The sequence below is a fragment of the Leuresthes tenuis genome, unplaced genomic scaffold, assembly GCF_036924035.1.
Source record: "Leuresthes tenuis unplaced genomic scaffold, fLeuTen1.0.hap1 SCAF_6, whole genome shotgun sequence".
NCBI lineage: Eukaryota > Metazoa > Chordata > Actinopteri > Atheriniformes > Atherinopsidae > Leuresthes > Leuresthes tenuis.
The window spans coordinates 20680523-20701371 of NW_027325360.1; the positions used below are offsets into that span (position 1 = coordinate 20680523).

The 20849-nt window shown below is 40.2% G+C and overlaps 1 protein-coding gene and 1 long non-coding RNA gene across 4 annotated transcripts in view; one reads left to right on the plus strand and one right to left on the minus strand.

Moving 5' to 3' along the window:
- The window catches only part of slf1 (SMC5-SMC6 complex localization factor 1), a 30680-nt gene extending 9996 nt beyond the window's left edge, over positions 1-20684 (plus strand). For all 3 annotated transcript variants that reach the window (XM_072388131.1, XM_072388130.1, XM_072388132.1), the window contains 4 exons: positions 599-678; positions 6869-6961; positions 8104-8286; positions 19706-20684. In XM_072388131.1, the coding sequence (XP_072244232.1) occupies positions 599-678; positions 6869-6961; positions 8104-8286; positions 19706-20178 (829 nt within the window). In that variant the 3' untranslated portion in view covers positions 20179-20684. The remainder of the gene's footprint in view (positions 1-598; positions 679-6868; positions 6962-8103; positions 8287-19705) is intronic.
- LOC140310018 (uncharacterized) lies at positions 16608-18835 on the minus strand. The gene is made up of 2 exons (XR_011916415.1): positions 18669-18835; positions 16608-17019 (listed from the first exon to the last, which is right to left on the minus strand). It is a non-coding gene; the product is annotated as an uncharacterized lncRNA (long non-coding RNA).
- Positions 20685-20849: the final 165 nt, after the last annotated feature.

A 20849-nucleotide genomic window follows, 5' to 3' on the forward strand; every position in this document is an offset into this window, starting at 1 on the left:
AGGGAACAAGCCTCTTCCCTGTAATACGGATGGCACTCCACTTCAATGTAACGCTTGCGCACAAGCACAGACGTATACTCACAAGACACCTGTCAGGCTTCATGCAGGCAGATTTTCCATACCCACACACAGGACTAGTGACAGCCCACAGCTATTAGCACGCCACCACTTTGAAGAGGCTTCACTTTCTTTTACTAGTTATTCCTCCTAATGTGCTTGCTCACATTGAATTCTTCGTCTCTGCATTTGAGGTGTTAAGTGGGAGGAAAACTGCTTTGGAGACAGGAATAAAGGATTGGATGTGTGAAGTGTGTGTGGCCAACATAGCGGGGGTTTGATGAATATTGTCAGATTTCATATAAGATGATACAGCACCACCAGGGACTAATTTGCTAATGGCATGTTTCACGGTACAGTGATGCTGGTTCTACTGTCTTTACCACTGGGTCTTCTTGCTGCCATGCTACAATAGTCTGTCATTGAAACATTTAACTTGTTTAAGTGAATAACTGCGGATGATATTTTGAATTTGAAGGGATTTGGGAATATTGCATGTTTTCTCATAAGCCCTCTGACCTTGTTCTTTGTCTCCATACAGAACTCAGAACTCCTCAGAGAATGATACGAGCTTCGTGAAAGAGAGCGTCCCCAGAGGCTTGAATAGAGTCAACGCAGTAGGTATGGCACATGCACACACACGCACACAAACACGCACACACACACGCTACTGCTTGACAACATCGCATCACATTTGCAAAGTGCAGACTTTTAATGGACTGATGCGCTACAGTAGGTTATCATTAAAAAGGGACCTGATAGCTCTGTCATCACTGTGAGTTTAATGAAGAGCACGTAATGTAGAGAGAGTGATCGGTTTGCATCAGACCTCACTTCCATCCAGTCAGCGGTAAAGGCGGCTCGACTCTATAAGTCATACACTGCCGTGTGTGTTTGTGACAGTTTGGACTTGATTACCACCTGTGTATCACACCTCCTCCATTTCCTCAAGTTGCAATTCAATTTAGCAATGCACATTTTGTTTTCCTTAGTCACCTTTTTTTCCTTTTAAGAAATAACAAAAAAGTGTCATGGACAGATGTTTTTTTTTTTTTTTTTTTTTTTATAAAACAATAACATGTATGTATGCAAAGTGGGCTTTTGAGCTACATTTTATAAATCAGGGATATTAAGTACAAAGATTAGGATAGAGCTGCAACTATACACAGGCTGCAGTGGTGCAACTTCCTGCAATTATAGGCAATGCACTCCGTGTGAACTCTCCAAAGTGTCAGAGCACATATCTCCTCCCTCCACCTGATCAGAAAGGCCCTGTGCTGGTGTAAGGAGGGGTGGAGGGTAAAGGAGAGGCGCCAGAGGAGGGAGGGCTAAGGCAGGAGACTCAAGGCTGTTGGCATGTGTTGTTTTTTTTACTACGTGATCTCTATACTGATGTGCTTGGCATTAATTTTTGATGAACCATTGGCACAGCATCCTCCCCTCTCACCCTCTCATCCCGCTTCTTATTTTTCTCTTACAGGCTCTTTCACCCTCATATGTAAGCTGACTCTCTTGTATTCTGCACGTCTTTGCTTTAAAGCATCCGCCTTCCCTTGTGGAACTTCTGCGTCTTTGTCACAGTAGCTGAGAGGGGTTTAGGGAGCAACTTCTCTTTTCCACTTCTGTATTTGCTTCTTGAGGATATCAATTTTAATAAGTCCAAAATGCACTGCATGTAGATGGTCCAACAAAAACAGCTGAGTCTCATTCCTGAAAACGGGTTTGCATATTATTGCAAATCATCTCTGAGACAAAGAGTTATCTTCAATATTCATTTGGAATTGTGCAAAGGCTAGGTGCAATTTTCTTGAGAACTTAAAGCTTATATACATGTAAATATATATGAAATTGTATTTATTTAAATATATGTATGTATATATAGTTCACACAGGTGAGTTGCACATCTGTCAAGTCTTATGCTGACCATTATAAACCAATTTTAAAGCAGCATAGGTTGTGTCTTTTTAGTTTTTTGGAAAAAAGTCTTTCTGAGCTCCACGAGACAATGTCTAACCATATTCTGCAACTACATTGCTGTGTACTAAAAGTGGCTAAATGGACCTGCGGTGGTTCAGACCTGTCACCCACTGTAAACATTTGGTGCATTTTGCAAATACAACAAAGGAGGATCCAAACTATTAAATAGATCCTATATAAAAAAAGAATAAGAAAAAAAATACCATTTAATTTTCTAAAAGTACAGCAACTGGCCTCATCAGTCCCTAAAAATGTACATAGTGTTCTTAAAAAAAGAAGATGTGACCCACTGGGAAACATGCCTCGGTCCTGATATCAGGACACAGAGAGAAGTGCAGCATGTGGCTAAGGTGCTGCTCTAAATTAGGCTGACTGTGGCTAATCCAGTTTCTCCTGAATGCATGAGTTGTTCTGGAGCTTTCACCTGTATCAATCAGTGCTTTTTGACAGATGGAAGTTTGAAAATGTATACAATAGCAGTTGATTAAACATTCTCATCCCCAGGACAGATAAAACAGTAATGGTCAGCTATAATATAACAAGTTATTCACGACTGCATTGTTACTTTTTCTTATTTTTGGAAGATTAGGCTTCTCATCTCTTCAAATAGAGTTATAATGTATTGTCATTGCACTTCGATAGTTTTGAAAATGTTTCTTTCTGTTTATATCAGTTTATTGTCTGACCTCAACCAGTCTTCCACATGGAAGCATTTATTGATTTTCTGTAAGAAATGTTTTCGTGTCACGTGTTTTCAAACCTTACCGTACTAAAAGAAGTTGTTGGGTTTTTTTAAACATATTTTTATTGCACATTTGTTGATTTACAAACAGTGAACAACATAGAACAAGAAGGCACATACAAGAAAGCAACAACAAGAATAATTTAAATAGAATTAACAAATGAAAATGAAAATAAAACAAAAAAATAGTAAATAAAATAAATGCTTATATATTTATATCTATGTATATATATATATACCTCACCTAATAGATATATATATATACATAAATATAGACAGAAAGCAAATATTGTGTAAGACTTTTTCATTTTTGGAGCACATAAAGTTGTCTGGGTAGATATTCAGTAACTTTGGTTTGACAGGTACTTCTTTTCCAATGATTCAATTAGCCAGGTTCAACATTTTTTTCCAAAAGGAGAGTATCATGCAATGGAATAAAGAACCTTTCTGTTGCTTACATTTGATGCAAATGTCTGGGATATTGGATTCAAAACGGTGCAGCTTATTCGGGGTTGTATACTGTCTGCTTATCCATTTGTATTGTAGTAATTTAGAGTTTCTATTCACAGTTTGAGTTTGAGCTGTTAGACAAGTTCTGGCCCATTCTTCCTCTGTTAGATTTTCTTGCAAATCAAAGCTCCATGATTGTAATATGTTTTGTGACGACTCTTTGGACTTACTTACAAACAAATGAGAAAGAAAGGAAACCTGCCCCTTTGAGTCTGAAAATCTCACCGAAAACTCTGCAATAGTAGATATTTGGGGGAAGTTTCAAACTATTATTAGGTCTTTGAAAGACATGAAAGTATGATGGTCTTTAAAGAGGTCAGCTATTTTAGCTACACCTCGACATGCCCAGGTTTTAAACCCACTGTCTGATCTTCCAGGCTGAAATTCATCATTTGCAAAGAGAGGAGAAGACTGTGACAACTTGGAAGTCTCTCCCAAATAAACCAAAGCACTGTGCCAAATCATTACTGGATTTTTGAGGAAGGGGTTTTTGGTCTGTTTGATTAGTTTGCTTTTGTTGGATGAATATAAATACAAATTCAAAGGAATATTAATTGAGTGAGATTCTATTGAAACCCATGCTGGGGGATGGTCCTTCACAGAATAAAATATTCCTGCTCTGATTTGAGCTGCCCAATAATACCACATAAGATTTGGTAGCTGTAATCCACCACTATCATAAGGTAGGTATAACAATGTGAGCCTGAGCTGGGGACGCCTGTTGTTCCAAATGAAGAAGGAGAAGAGCTTCTCCTGGAAAAAAAGTGGGGGAGCAAGTGGAATAGATTGGAAAAGATACAAATACTTTGGTAAAATTGACATTTTCAAAATATTGATACGCCCGATTGTAGCCATAGCTAATCTTGTCCACCTGTTTATGAGCTCTGTAACTCTATCTGTTGAGGGATTGTAGTTTGTTGGGACAATTTTGTCAATGGTAGGAGTGATCTTCACACCCAAGAACACAAAGCCTTCCACTAAAAGAAGTTTGAAGCAAAAGACACACTTAGAATGTATTCATTAATTTCGACAGTGCTGTTTGTCTAAAACAACTTACACATCCAGTTCAATTCAAGCCACAGTAGATCTTTAATCGCTATTATTTGACACAGTTAGACTTTTTCTCTTATTACTGACTGTTGACAGAGAGAAAGGACCAGAGGAGCTCTGTTGCTGTCCACTGTTTTGATAAATTAATTTTGACAAATTAAAGGGAGTTATCCTACCGGCTTTAATGAGAGGAATTTTTAAATACTGGTCACTCTCATGAAGGCCAATAAATTATTTTTAGGCACATAGAAAACTGCAGCAGTCTTGACTTGGGGAAATGACTGTGGTGTCATTGCTTTCAGATCCAGTAGTAGTCCTCAAATAGTTTTAAATGTATCTAATAACTGGCCACAGAATACCTAACACATTTCTGATGAACTGCATTGTTCCAAGCTTCCAGCAGCTTTTTGGTCTGGGGATCAGTGGGCCAAGCGGCACTTTACAGGAGTGTAGCATGCAGACTGAGGGATATAAAGAGCAACACATACATTTAACTTTTCTATTAAAGTGTGAAACAGTGGATTTATAGAAAAGGACAGGCGGATTTATCCTTTCCGTGCTTGTAAATGCTGAGCATGCAATTACCCCTATAATAGAGGCGTTGTGTCCAAATTGGAGCCATTAAAGTGATTTAACAGTGCATGGATTGGCCCTGGCATTTGTGAGGATGTGTACACATGGGGTGTAGTGGAATGGGTGTTTAATCACAGCGTTTTAGTGCCTGGTAATAGCAGAGCAGCCCACGGAGAACACTGACGTGCCACACAGTGCAGCTTACTCATTAGGGACTCCAGTTTGGACTTGGCTCCAACCTCTGCTTGGGTGCTGTTGATTTTTAGCTTAAAAATGTTGATTTGCTTCTTTGATAGTCATCAGTATAGTTCTGTATGCTGAAACTTTCCAGCCATCAGAGTGTCTGCTTTTTGGTGCACAAGAAACTGATGAAACAGGATTTTCTTTAGTGTGTTTGATTTATTATTATTATTTTTTTTACGGAGCTTTTTCTTTTCCATAGTATATTTTAATGAAGTCTTTTTCTTCTTAGCTCTCAGATGATGAGACAAATTATTGTTGTTATGAAGCATTAAATGACGTGCAAACTGTAATAAGTTTGTCAGCTTTGTGTTTGTGTATCTTCGTGTATCTAAAGGTTTGTTGCTAATTGGTGCTGCAGTTGTTTAGCTGGTAGAGGTTTGTTAAGTGGAGACATTAAGTGCATTAAATGCACTGAATACATTTAAACATTACAACATACTATATGTCTGAATGTGTGTCTGAACTGGACATTATTAGCACCGAAAATAGTTGCTTTTGTCCTCCAGCTGTGTCAGGGAGACAACATAAATTATCTTTTTTTAAATATATATATATATATATATAAACACTTTAATTTCCCTTTTTTTCCCCACTCCTCATCCCCCAAACTACATGTGGGTGGCATTTAATGCATCTTCTACATCCTCAAAGACACTTCCTGGAAGAAAGGGGTCTTCAGAATGAATAGGATCCAGCAGTCTCAAAATGTATCCACATTCTTTGAAATGCATGAAACCTTTTACTCTCTCCTTCACTGCCTCTTCTTTCTTACCCCTCTGTTTCCTCCCTCCCTCTACCCCTTTCTTCCACCTTTTTTGCACCAGTCTTTGCTCCTGTGTTCGCCGGAGTGGTGCCCCTGTACAGGCGTGGCGTCCAAGGGAGAACCAGTAAAGCATTTATTACAGGCTTTGCAGTTCTGTATTATACTGGAAAGCACAGAGCCAGTCATGCTTTGCCTTTAACTTCCCTCTGAAGTCCAGCCATACATGAAAAGAGAGGGCTCTGGCCCACTAATATATTCCTGGTTTTATTTTGTATCAGAAAAAAAATGAGGAATGCCGTAAAGATGAGAGGGAAAGGGGGAAGAATATTGCGTTAAAAAATGTAAATGGAGTCTTTTGAGTTAACCCCCCTTTCATTCACTCATAGTTTGCTAATTAAATATCACATGGTAACACTGGGAATGCCCAGCAGAGCTTTTGAACCAAAGATCTGTGAAAAATCCTTTCTGAGCCTTTGTGCGTGGGCTGTCTTCCATAACTTTCTCTCAAGGAACAATGTCGGGACGAACGGACAGGAAGCAAGACTACTTTCTTACCTTTTACTGGGCAGGGCTCTAAGTGGATAATCTGTTTTTGTAAAAGTGGAAAAGAGCGAGTCGAATTAGCCTAACTCTTCTTGTGTTATTTTTTTCTTCCGCTTTTTTTTTTTTTTTCCTTGAAAGATCACCCCCCTTTTTCTCATCACTCTCCTTAAATCGCATCCTCATTGGTGGGTCGTACTTTTCTTTTTTAGGTCAGCATTTTTCTTCTTTTTTTTTTTTTTTTCGATGTGTTTAGGGACATTTCAATGGTGTTTTATTGCTGTGTATGTCATATTAAGGGGGACAATGGGAAGGACATCAGGCACACCCTAATTTGGAATTTCTCTCTCTCTTCTCTTCTGCCTTTTCTCTCTTTGGGGTATGTTTGTCCATTGTGTGTGTCCTGGTCGAAGGAGAGACCCTCCTCCACAGAGCTTGCAAGAAGAACCAAGTGGAAACGATGCTTCAGATCCTGGCGCTTCCTGGCACAGACGTCAATGTTAAAGGTAAGACTCTCTCGTTTTGTCTTTTCTTTTTTTTTTGCAACGTCTGTCCCATCGTCATCTCGCTGCGCATCGACTGTTTGCTCTAGGGTTTCGAAGCGCTTTTAACAATGAGGTAAAAAAGAAGAGAAGAGATAGGAGTTTATGTGCGTTTAACGTTTAGCTAAAATGTAACGGCTGTGCCTAGAAAACATGGGGTGGGTTTGAGGTCTCTGATTTAAAGATTTATTGAAGTCAATTTAACATCTTTTTCTATTTCAGGCTAACTTTTTTGAGTCCATTTAAGTCCAATGTAATAACTTGCCGTCCTTTTTTGGAAAAAATGCAGTTACAGAGGCTTCTCTTATCTTGCAATTGCCCTTTAATAGCTTCTGAAATTGGTATCTCAGTAGGTGTTTGACATAGAACTACGGCCAAAATGGTGAAATTATCGTTGTCGATATGCAGTTTTCTTAACAAAAATGAGGCCTGTGTTGATTGAGACTGAACATATATTGTTGCATAGTCCATTCTTATGATATAAAACAATTCTACATTACGATGTTCTCTTTAAAAAGAAATTACTGAATAGATCATAAAAAGATAGCATGACTATTGTAATGTTTTTAGAAATCTAGATTTTTTTTTAAACATATGGTTTGCGTACTTTGACAATGGTTAGTAATCTACCTGTGACACCAAATTGAGAATTTCAAACTATTTATGAGACACATTTTGTTTTTAGTTTTTAAGACCCTCAGTTAAGTCATGTTAGTGTAGTTTGCTGTTTGTGAAAAATAGATATTGACAACGTCTTTCATGTTCTTCCATGAAAACTTTTGTGTACACAGCTTGAATGACTTTGCAGTGTGTTTCATTTGCATTTTGTAGATATTTTTCCGTCCTTGCACAAAACGTTTTGGTTCCTGGAGCTAACACACAGCTTTACCACAACAGAGTGGTTTATCCCCTATAACAACTCAATACATATTTCTGAACCTTATTCTTTTTTTCATGATGCTCATGTAATAGCATACCCAGTCTTAGAGAGCTTTAATCTGAATGTACCTTCAAAATGTGCTGTACCAGGTTCATTTTTAGCTTTTGTTTTGACTGACCCTGTTTGCATGCTTGTTTACATGTGTATTTGTTTCCTGGTCATGTAGACCATGCAGGTTGGACACCTCTGCATGAAGCGTGCAATCATGGCAGCACTGAGTGTGTGGAAGCTTTGCTGCATCACCACCCCGCCCCTGTCCTCAATGACCAGGTGGGTGGAGTGAGTCCCCTGCACGATGCTCTGCTAAACGGACATGTGGACATCGCCAAAATGCTATTGGAACATGCAGGTGGGTGAACTTCACCAACGCACAGAGACCCGGTGCTTAAAAGAGCAAAGTACTGATTTTATGAGACAGACCTGAGGCTATTCAACATGGATAACTCTAATGTTCACAAACTGAGTTGAACTGACTTGAATTGAACTGAAATTATATCAGAAGATACTTTGTTAATTCTTAAACTGAAATCATATTGTTCAAAATGAAATAAGCAAATGTAGCTAAGCAGTAGCTCAGTTTTAGTTCTTTATCTAGTATTATTGATCTTGAAAGTGAAGGCTTAATGGGTTGATAGGAGCTGACCTTTTGAGTGAGAGACTCCATTATTCACATTAGTCACAGCATTACATCTTTTAATTATTATTATTTTTTGTTTCACCATGTATACAATTGTTGGAGGTACATGAATGTTTTCGAGTCTTCGCTGATCTTTTTTGCTGAAAAATGGAAATGACATAAACGTGTGAAGCAAAGTTTTTGCTGACGTATTGGGGAATTAGCCTAATACTGATTGAAAAGAAGAATAACTCATTTATGTATCCAGGCAATTTTGAATTGTAAAATTGTATCACTCAGTATATGCACTCTCAGATTACTTGTAACAGCATTAATATGTGGAAACTGTCACAGAACTGGTACTTATTTTGGTCAAATTGAAACACCCTTAACTCGCCAGCTCCCAAGAGAACTAATCTGTAGAAATAACTATTTAGCTAATGATTCACTACAGTGTCACTAATGTTTCGGCCAAGTGATGCTTTCATTTAGATATCGCCAACAAATGAAGCTGGGCTTTCTGACTGATTTGAGTGCTGTTTTTGACCTTATTAGCAAGGCACAGTTTTATCAACCTCAAGTAGCCTCTTGTTAGTGTAAGGGATTGCTCGGTTAAGGTGCTTTTAAAGGGACACTCAATCAGTCAGTTTCAGTTTGTTCTTCACAAACTAAGCTTTTGCATGTGAAAACAGCTGTGTGAAGTCTCCTCTGCCTCTGCAGTAAACTTACCAGTGCTCATGACACTTTGAAATCTGAATTTTCAGTGGAACATCTCTTTTAGAAAACAGCAGTTTGGAGTTTAATAGATACCTGGTAATTGCCTGTGAAATCAATCTAACTCGGTGGTTCTCAAATTGTTTGATGGACATTGTTTTGATGGATCTTGGACAAATATGGAATTAAACAACACTGGGCAGTACTAAGTATGTGTTCACACCACAGCAACAGATTTGCCACAGTTGATTTTTTTTTTTTCTTGGCGTAGCTCAGTGCCAGTTCACCTTATTTCTTCCAGGCTCATTAAAGACACACAAACTAAAGCAAAGCACAACCTAAAAGTCGGCAAAACATATGCTCATAATAAAGTGTCACTTTACCTGTAACACATATCAAAAGGGCTATCTAGGCTTTGTAATGAGCAGCAACACAGTCTCCACTTGCTCCAGTGTCCCGCATTTAGTTTTCAAAACGCAAGTTTTAAATAGCAGAAGCATGCTCTAAACAGGTCTGTTAAAAGAAGACTAAAGGACCAACAGGGCAGATCCATAGCTTTGGAGCCATGCAAATCACAGATGATTTTTTTCACTGTTGCTGCAGGAGTTAACATAAACAAAATATTGTGTATTTTGCTTATGTTACCATTATAATCTGATCAGGTCAGTACAACCAGTAGTAAACTGGTTCAGTTCTAAATGTTCAGGGAAAGGCCCATTCAAAGGTTCATCTTCATGGAAAGCCCACTGCTTGCATGGAGTCATGTCAGGTTAGTGGGTGGACCTTAAATTAGGCCCAGGACAGATTTACATTCAGGCTTTCTTCAGAATATTAATATATATATATATATATATATATATGTGTATATGTGTGTGTCTCTAATCACCTGTGAATGTCACCTGAGTGATTGGATCTGAATACCACCTCAGTGTGTTTACACATGTATGTAGTGCTGTTCACTTGTGATCAGATCAGCCGGGACTCATGTTAGAATCAGGTATGAACAGGGCCAAAGATGTTATTAATTTGCATTATGGAAGGTGTTGATCTAAAAGCACTTCATTTTGTGCTTCTGGTTGCATGTCCATCTCAGTTTCTTTCCATATCCGGATTATTTTTTTGACTGATTTTTCAGAAGTTATGACGGCTCTGCTGCTGGGATCCAAATCACATTTGTGGTGGTTTTAGCTGCTGTTCTGATCGGACTTCTGTAAATACATACATTGACTCTTAACTCACTCAAATTTTGTCTTCTGTGTAACTCAATGTGACATACGACTTCAAATAAATTGCTGCTTCCAGCAAACAACTATGGAGGATAACATGGAGGATAGCAAATTGCGGGGACATGCTGAAATAATTGCCACAAATCCACACAAAAGTAGATTTTTTTTTTCGTGGACTCCAATCCTTATTGTTTTTATTGGTCTTTTAGGTCTTTTCTTTTGAAGACGATTTGTGAGAAAACTACCAACGTCTACTCACAAGTCTTTGAGTCTGCATTTGTCTGCTTCTTTACTGGGAAAATGTGAGATCATGAATATCATCTCTCTCTGTCTGCCTTCACAGCTTGTCTTCATAATCCACATGCAATCATGCACTGCAGAATCCGTCCAAACAGATTACAGCATCCCCACATAACATATCTGCTGATGTCTTTTTGACAAGATTAAAAGAGTCATGATCGTCCGCTTGCAAAAAAAATGTACTTGCAGGTTTTTGTGGAAATGTGTCACAGCAGAAGTAGTGTTATGTATCTGCATGTTTGCATGCCACATGCAGTCAGAGCTCAGACGGGTTGAAGCGAGCATGACGGCTGTCAGAGCTCAGCAGAGGATAGCATTGCGGGCTGTATGGTAGCAGGTGGCAGAGGACATGTGTGTGTATTTTTGGGTAGTGTTGGGAGGAGTGCTATTTGCCGGCGATGAACAAGTCTCCCTTGTAACATACCTCTGCCACAGCACACTTCTCAGTTTGACTAATTATAGCTAATTTGATTTGACTTTCCCATTAACACATGTACATATTCTGTCCTCAAAAAATAAATTAGACTGGGATTGTTTAGTCCCGGAGAGGAAACAAGAGAGCACTTCCCTTTTTCCTTTCTCAGTAACTGAAGAGAGAAAATTAAAAGAGGTCAGATGAAGCAGCTATCTGTATCTGTAAAATTAAAGGAGGAAGTGAGAGGAAATGTGTGCGTGTGTGTGTGCGCGCCGCAGACGTCTGGCTTACTGTCTAGGCCAGGTCTCTTTGCAGGGAACAAACAGAACAGCAGCAGTGAGAATTCTCTCAGTTTGAAGCACCTGCAGGCTTGTACATTAACTTTCTTTTTCTCGCCTGCTCTCTACTGACTGTTTGCCATTTCCTCCCACCTCAATGGTGAGTTGTCTAAAGGCTACAGCAGGGAGTTGGTGAGGAGGTGGTCCTCTTGACTCCAGGCTATACCGTCTCTCACAGTCTTTTTTCCATGATCTCCATTTAGTTGCCATGGACACCATCGATAAGGCCAGTCTTTTTTCCCCTCCCTTCTTTTTGAGATCTGTAAGTCCAGCCTTTTTAAATGTGGAAAGTTTTAGCTTCAGGGGCTAGATCATGCTTAGTTACCGCAACCATTATGTTGTTGCTCACTCCGATTTTTACTTTAAACTCAAGCTGCACTTTTTTGCTTGTGGCTGCATTTCTAACAGCCATACATCAGACTTCTTTTTAACTTTTGGCCAGGTAGCCTTGCTGCGCTGTCCCATGGTAAGAAACCAGGCTAGTGGGCCAGATGCATTTCCATTACTCTGCCTTGTTATTTATTATATTCCTATGTATTTTATTCTTGTGAGGACCAGCTGTATTTCCTGAGACTATATTTTTCATCAAGGCATTCACCCTGTTGTCCTAGTTGTTTCCAGCAGACAAGCTGAACCTAGCTGCCAAGGTTTTGGTTGGCCAGAGAGGGCAACACTGACACTGGCACACCAACAAAGCCTTTAGTTGGGAATGATCTCACCCCTTTGTAAGCCTGTCTGCTTGGAGGCCTGTGCTCCGTAAATGAGTGTGTATGTGCGCATTTTTATGGGTGAATTGTATGGGGGTGAAATGGATAGATCCCCACGCCCCCCACTACCTCAGTCCCTCTAGGCTTATGAAGCTGGCAATGAAAGGATGCCATGGCTGAGGGCAAGGCTGACTCTGCTCTCTTCCTTTTCTCCTCCCATTGCCCAAGGCTGCCCCACATGACCCCTTGTCTGTGTGTTTGGCTTGTTTTTATTCAAAATTGAATTGTGTCCTTGGCTATGTATTTTGCTGTATGTATGCAAAAATATTTTCCTAAATCTCAAATCCTGTAATGGTTATACGCTGGCTTGTAGTTATGTATCTGCAAGAGAGTGTGCTGGCGCTCGTCGTGCCCCTTCTTTCCTCAGCTGGTAGAAACATTTGAGTTTTGCAGGGTGGCCAAGGCAGCCGGTACTTCTTATTGGAGTGGAAAAAGACCTGGAGCCTTTAGCTGTGCAGCTCAGAACTGGCACACAGAGGAGGCGTGTCAGTTAGCAAAGAGGGTGGAGGAATAAATAAAAGAGCCTTTAAGATGTCACCGTCCAGACTCGTGACAGTAATCACTGATGCCCTATTCTTAATGCTGTTCACCACGTTAGTAAGCACAGCTCGTCCACCTCAAGTTGTAAAAGGATATCAACTTATTGTGGTTCGTGATGAGGAAAGAGTCTTGGAACAGAAAGAATAGCTCAGGTTAAAATGTTTTTTTTTCTTGTTTTTCTTCACTAAGTTGTCCAATTTTTTGTCTTGAGCCAAGTTCAGAGAAGGTAGGAGAAATTGCCACTGGACTGCTCCAGTTTCCTTTTTGTATATGTACATGTCTTCGGTGCTCACACAAACAGACTTGTTTAATGCACCAGGTCCCTTGGTCCCCACAGATCTCGATGTGAACAAGTGTTTGTGGAGCAGAAAGACGTCTTTTGCTCAGTGGCACAGGAAACACACAGTCCCCTCAGACTCCTGTATTCAGTCGTGGTTTGTCTGTGTCTGTTTCTTTATCTCTGTCATAGATAGACACGCACACACTCAGGTAGAGGTTTAGACACACTTGGGCCTTTGCTGTCAACATGGTAAAGGAGTAAAGAAAGTTCATCCTGCTCGGCTCTCATTTCCCTGTGGGTCGTGAACTGGTAGCTGTGAGGAGCTGAGCACTCGTACTATTAGAGGTGAGACTGTGTTTGGAGCCCTCGGCTTCACTCGGGTGCGTTGATGTTTCAACTGCAGGTTTCTTCAGGCTGTAGTTCAAGGACTTCCCTCGCTGGGAATTTTTAACTAGAGTCCCCCTCCTCCCTTCGCCCCCACACATACACATATAACCACACACAGACTTTCTTTTTGTCTTTTTCGGGGGGTTGCCAGGGATTAAATCTGGCGCTTGATCCAACATTCTTCCTGATTGCTCCTCGCTGTTCTCCATGAGACTCCATTTCAGATAAAAACTGTGTTTTATACAGATGAGGGCCAGTTAGGTTTAAAAAAAAAAAGGATGATGATTTTGAGATTTGTTACCAAAGTTTTCTTGCCTACTACTTAAGTCTAGTAGCACTTATAATGCATGAACATATGATCTTTCCTTTTCTTGCGCCTCGTTTTCAACAGCTATAATTCAGTGAGCACCAAGGCTATGGTGGTTGCCAGCTTCTGTGAAAAGAAAAGCAAACGGGCCAAGAAACAATTAAGAAGTTTTACTTATTGTGCTGTCCTTTCTCAACCCCAAGGTTCAGTTGGAGTTTAATGTCTTTATTTGTAAGGAATGTATGAATTTGTAGGTGCTGAAACCATGCTCTCTCTGTCTGCAAACAAAGTTGAGTTTCAAGGTGTAATTTGTTTCTTTTGTCATCTCTAAGCTGATTGGGAAAAATAAAACCGTGAGAGGGCAGGATGATTTTGTTTTGTTTGTCGTGAAGGTCATTTTCTGTGCTGTAGCCATGACCTGAAATCGCCATGCACTCAAGGAGAATATAATGGCAAGATGTTAAGATGTTCAGCAACCACTCAGAAAGGAATTTTACTGTTATATTGAAAAACAATGTTAATAAAAGAGAAAATGCGAAAGGAGAGTTTTCACCAAAGTTCATCAACAAGAAGGCAACATCCATTGATGTCATACAGAGTAAATGAAAACATTCAAAAGGATTTAAGTGCGTCTTTTAGACCAATCCTTGAATGACAAGCTACACCCTGCAGTTTGTGCAGAGTGCTTAAATTGTCACAGTACTAGTGGAAGTCTTCTGTTCACCTTTCAATTGATAAGCAGTAGAAGAATGGTGAGTACAGTAGGCACTCGTATTCATTCTTTCAACAGGAATTGAAGTCCTCAAATCTAAGTTTGCCAATAGAATTTAATTGACTTTCTATTTGGCTCTTCTTTTGTAATTCAGAAAATACCAAAACTATCCTGTAATTTACTTTTTCATTGTGTCACTTCTTAAAAAAATCTTTCGATCTGTAGCAGAAGAAAGGCAGGAAAGGAGAGAGGAGCAGAGAGATAAAGAGTAAACTTGGATGTGATTTTTATTTTTTGTTCACTGTTAAGTGTCCAATGTGTTGCAGTTAACAAAAAGCAGAATGTTTTCACTTTCTTTTAGTGTATCTTGCTTTAGGCTACAATGGATGTTTGACAACTTTTTTATGACCATATAATTTTTTTTGTTGTATTTTATTTTGTTTGTTTCTGGTAAAAAAAAAAAATTAAAAAAATAATCGTCTTATGTTGAATTTGTAATGTTTGTTACCCATTTTTGTCCTTGGACTCTTGACTCGTCCGGCAGTCTCGTTCGGCAGTTTCCTTTTAGTTTGTGGAATAGCCGAACATCTGTGCTAAATTGACTGGCATAAAATGTTATGCTTTCAACAAAATGCCTCTTTTCTTTTTTTCTTTTTTAAATCTAAAAAAAGATACAATTACCTCACTTTCCCACAGCAACACTTGAACTTTGAGTTTAGTGCTCATTAGCAGCTTGCTAACATGCACTTACCTCCTACACATCAGCATATAAACATCGTCTTTTTGGGGACGTTAACATGCTGACATGTGTAAGCTGTTTGTCTTACCTCTCATTGGGCACACTGAACATTTCAAGTGCAAGAAAATAAAAACACACTTTCAGTTGTTTAAGACTCAGTGAGCTGAATTTCTGTTCAGTTATGACGGCAATAAGAGCTTTATAGGCACTGATGTACATGGGTTTTGGTTGTCTTTTCTGTGGCTCTATCTCTCTGCAGTCTTCTGTCTTCATAAATAACATTCTAAACTAGTATTTCTTGGCATGCTGTGTTACACAGACAGTGCAAGTAACTAAATGTGAGTCTGTGCATTTGATTAAATCAGAAAAATGTTTCATTTTTTGTTCTTCAAATAGGTGGGGAGACCTTCACTTAGCCTATTATTGAAGCAGAGAGGAATTTTCAGCATATTCTCATGTGTAGCTGGTGTTTCTTTTTCCTGCATCTGATGCTTCTCCGCCGGCTACTCTGGTGCTTCACTCGGTTGTTGTTTTGGCTGTGGTTTTTAGTCACTAGCTAGCAGGTCCCTGTGGATATGGGTTGTCATGCCCCTGGCTGCAGTTCACACACTCACCCACCCTTGCTTTTTTTCAGGCAGTAAGAGAGAAAGAGTGTGAGGATGTTTACCATGCTGTGGAACTGCCTGCTTCCCAGCTTGTCTGCCTCAGCCCCAGCCTCAGACCAGAGACAGAAAGAAAGAGGCATAGGGGGAGGGAGCTCTGCATCTTTCTATCCCTCACTCCCTCCCTCTTTTTTGCGCCAATTTTTCCCTTCCTCCACTCATGCTTTTATATTCCTTGTCTTCGCCTGCCCTCTAAAGGCCAAAGGGCTTTGCGCTCTGTATGTAAATGTGTGTGTGTGTGTATGTGTGTGGCAGCCAGACTGCATCTGGCTGGTGCATCAGGCAGTAGCTTCTGCTCACCACGTGAATTCCCTCCCTCTGCTGTAGCTTCAGAGCTTAGGTCTTAGTGGGGTATTTTCACATTCATGCACACATACACACACACACGCACGCACAAAGGATGGTGTAATTACCCTATGCTCTCATGTAATCCCTCAGGTGTTGTATTTATCTCCACTGCAGCATATCTGACACCCAGCACCAATACCTGGATTCACTTCAGTCACCATCCCTGCACCAAAAACCATTCCCCAGGCTGTAATCTCATGGCACTGTGTGCATGTATATGTGTATTACACTATAAAAAGTACATGATACTATTTCCAAGTCTTCTGTTCAAATGTTCAAATATACAGTTTAACACTGAATATGACCCTTGACAAGTGTATAAGTGCTGGTGTGGTGGAGCATCAGTTGACAATTTATTTTCTCGTTCTGTGAGTTAAACATACAAGTATAAACAAGAAGGGGAAAAAAGTATGGAAAAGCTGATACTTGATGGGAATAAAAGAAGAGAAAGTAAGGCAGGTAAATATGCAAATGTGACAAACTGAATACAGAACACACCAACAGTTAGCTTTCAGGCAAACAGATCTACAATCAAACAAGAGGCCTTGCAGGCTTTCAGGCAAGCCAAGCCCAGGGCCGTGCTGCAGGGGCCCCCTCCTCCACGCATCAGTGTCATCCCTCTGATTGGAACCCGTCTGTCAGCTGAGTTTGACATGGTGACGGTGGGGAACACTGGGAAACAGCGCTGCTGTTCTTGCATTTCTTTATCTCGCCCTAGTGATGTGCATCTTCTGTGGGGAAACAGGGCCGCTTTAGAGACATGACAGACATGAGGACTAAAAACATTGTTATTTTATTTCTGAATTTTCACTTTTCGCTTGTCTTTCAGCAGAGCAGAGTGAAAAGCAGCTTCTTCTGTGACTCATTGATTTTAAAACAATGCAATGGAGTTTAACAACACACCTAATTCAGCATCATACTTGTGGTGTCAGTGCCACTACGTCAGGTTGCTATCATTTGTGTTACATACCTTTAGTGTTTTGCCATAACTGCGTATGTCATGCACCGTTTATGCTTCAATTTTATATGTTCATTTACCAGTTAAAGAGCTGGTCTTCCAAAAGTAGAGCAGGCCTTTTATTTTAACTTGTCCAGAATGAACAATGATAAATTTATTCTTCTGAAGACACAGTGTTGCTCGTTTACATGAGGTATTGTAGCAATCCACATTCTGGTCAACCTGCTGCAGCTTCCTACAATGTGTCATGCCTGAGTTGGTTGGCCTCGCACATTATAGACACTTCTACTGAGTGAGCATAATAGCGAAGACAGCTTGTTATAGAAACCCGGCGATTATGGCCTGCTGTGAACACTCTCCCTCACATATACCACATCCCTCCATCTCCTTCCCCTCCTTCTTTCTCTTGTGGCCACTTTGATCAAATCTGCACTCTAACGTCCTTGACTGCTGCCCTGAACGCCTGACCCCTGCATTCAAAATTTCCACGCTTATGTAAAAGTTTATGTAGATTAATGCCTCAATTTATGCAGATTGAGTTTTTGCCACTCAGACTTGAAGCAATAAAAGGTAGCTGAGCGCTGACCTCCCTGCTAACAGCTACGTGAGCTCTTACCGATTATCTCACAACTGCTACGCACTGGGTTTAATACTGCAGCAGACGGACATGAAGAGCAACTTATTTTTAAACCTTTTTTGTTGTTGTTATTTTGCTTTAAATTGTGTAATTTAAATCTAAGCTGTCTTTTTTTTTTTATCAAAATGGCGCCCGGAGAGCCCAGTAAGCACGGTTTGTGTCACGATGTAACACACATACACAAGATTGTCCCTCCTTTAAAACATCATGCTTCCTGCAGCCCCACAGTGTCTGTCAAACAGAAAAACAACTGCCAGCAGTAGTATCAAGCAGCCTTTCAGCTGTCTGTGTGTCATGCAGAGCCTCCACAGAGCCGTAAACGCGCTCATAAGTGGCAGCAGCATTGCCAAGGTTGAACAGTCAAGTGCCATCAAGAGCAGTTTGCCATAGAAATAGGTCTATCTGAAAACAAACAAAGGGTTCACTCTTAACTCGGCCCCCTTCTCGTAAGCTAAATACGCACAGGCCTGTCTGACACTGGAAAATGGCTTTCAGCTCGAACAGAGTATAGAGACAAGAAAGTAAATGCCAAAATTGCAACTTTACAGGCTTTGTATAGTGGAAAAATTAAGTGTTACATTTAGCTGTGACTGTCACGTCCGGTTTGAATGCAGTGAAGCAGGGCTGAAAGGGTAAAATCAAGGTTGGTGAAGACATTTCATGTTCTCAGAGTTGAAACTACAAGGCTGAGTGTTCGTCACACATTCACAAATTATTAGAATAAATGTGTAGCTTTGCCATCATGTCCCCACAAACCACATTTTCTCTGTTAAACTCAAACTTACATAACACAGCAATTTTCTCATGGCACAGTCGAGCTCTGTTGCGAGTCAGTAGTCCACAGTAGCACCTTTTGTCAATGTCAATGGTGATGAGCTCACTTACAGCAGTGCATCAGAAAAGCCGAGTGTCCGTCAGGTCACTAACCCTCTGTGCCTTTTATACCAATACAAAGTGACCCGCCAGTCACAGAGCTGAGGCGAGGTGTCAGCTGAAGTTAGTGCTGAAGTGAGCTAATAGCCCTGTCTGGCACTGGGGGCCTGGGGAAAACAGCTGTTCATTTAAACCTATCACTTCACGCACTTTAGGTGAGATTTTCTCTCCCCGCGTGTGTATTGTAAAGCATATGCATTTGTGCGTGTGGGTGTGTACGATTTATTTCTTTTACTGTGTCCTGCCACTGACCCGTGTCGTGTTTCTTCCGCCTTATTTGATAATGATGCTGCAGTTTAAGGTAGCTTGGCTGAAAGTCAGTTGCGCCTGTGTTATGATGCCAACACTGATGCTTCTGCTGGTTGTTGACAAAGTTCTAATTAACCTCAAAATCTCAGGCCACTTTGCCACCTCTCAACTGCCCTGCTGCTTGCTGAAATTACAAGTGGATATTAAGTTTAATACCTTCTATTCTCTTTCCTAAGTTTTCAGATTCGTACTCGCAGATGTTGCTCATAGCCATCGCACATCTTTAAATATGTCTCCGGTCTTTGCACAATATTGACAACGTTTTTAATCCCATTAAAACAAACTTGTTGACTTTTGAGAATGGATTACAAATTCTGTTGCACAATTACAAAATAGTCCCTGTTCAGAGAAGTATCAAAAGTATTTGCACAAAGATGCAGTATTTTCTGTGAGCATTTTTGCTGATTGATTCCTCATTTTGCAGTAATTTTGATCCATGCAAACAGCCTTTTTAGTGCTATAATGTGATTATGGAAATGCAAACAGAGCATGTAGCCGCTTTCATTTGTGTGAGATATGTCTGTGACCTGAAAAAGAAAATGCTATGTGATCTAATGCTAAACACCTTTGTCCCCACCAGGCTCGGTCCTCCTCCGGCAAACTGACGGAGATGGACGAGTACCACTGGACTTGGTTTCTGCGCCAGGTCAGCGGGAAGACCTCCTCCGCAGTGCGCAAGTCGGAGACTTGACCCTGAGAAACAAAGTAACTCAGGTCTTGAACCTTCCCCTCCTGGAGGCTGGTTCTTGTCTGCTAGGTCACCTCTTTTTCTCCTACCAGCTGGAGAGGGGTCTGCCTGGCCACACACAGCCCAGCGACAAGCTCCAGAGCTTGTGCTACAAGCTTGTCAGGGCCCTGGAGACATACTCTGTCCAAAAAGTGACTTTGGGCTGGACGGATCAGCGAGTAGTGAGGCTTGTGGAAGATGTAGAGATGCTGTTGGAGCTCAGCCAAGGGAAGCACCAGGAACAGGTGTCTCCAGCTGTGAGGGAGTGCAAAGGAGAGAACACACTGTTTCTAATGGAGATTCTGGAGAAACAGGTCTTGTGGTGAGGTACTAGCTGCTGATCTTTGACCCCAAAAAAAAAAATCAATGCCCTGAAAAATACCTGCATGCACAGCCTGTCATTGAATGTTACGAAAAACATAACTGTTTATTATAATGTTATACGATGGAACAAGTCTTTAAGATGCTTACACAGGAAACTCCGGATCTATGCCTCCAGTATAATGTTCTCATTTGGTAAGCATGGGATTAAGCTGTATGTTCAGTTCTACAGAGGTACCATTTTATTCTGGCTTTGTTCATGATTCAGTTACAGAATATACCAATTATTTTGGTCTTAAATGTTGTTTCCAAAAGTTTCTGAGATGTAAAATAGTTTTTATTTTGAGCATTTTCACTTGCATATTTTTGTATGAGAATACTAACATGTCGGTATTGACTGCGACTACCTCAATTTTGACTTTTCTATGGCTACTTTTCCTAATGTTTGTGTTGTCTCATGTTTATAACTGTTATTTTTGACACAATAAATTAAAACCTAACAGATGATAATCTCACTACCTGAAATGGTGTAAGAAAATGTTGGCAGCATTAAAACTGCAGTGCTCCAATATTATTAGTAGAGACATTCAAAGGATTGAGCACAGTTAACACATTCAATATTTGAAGCAAGGTTTTTTATATATATATCTTTCATAGTTTCAGAATAACAAAGGAA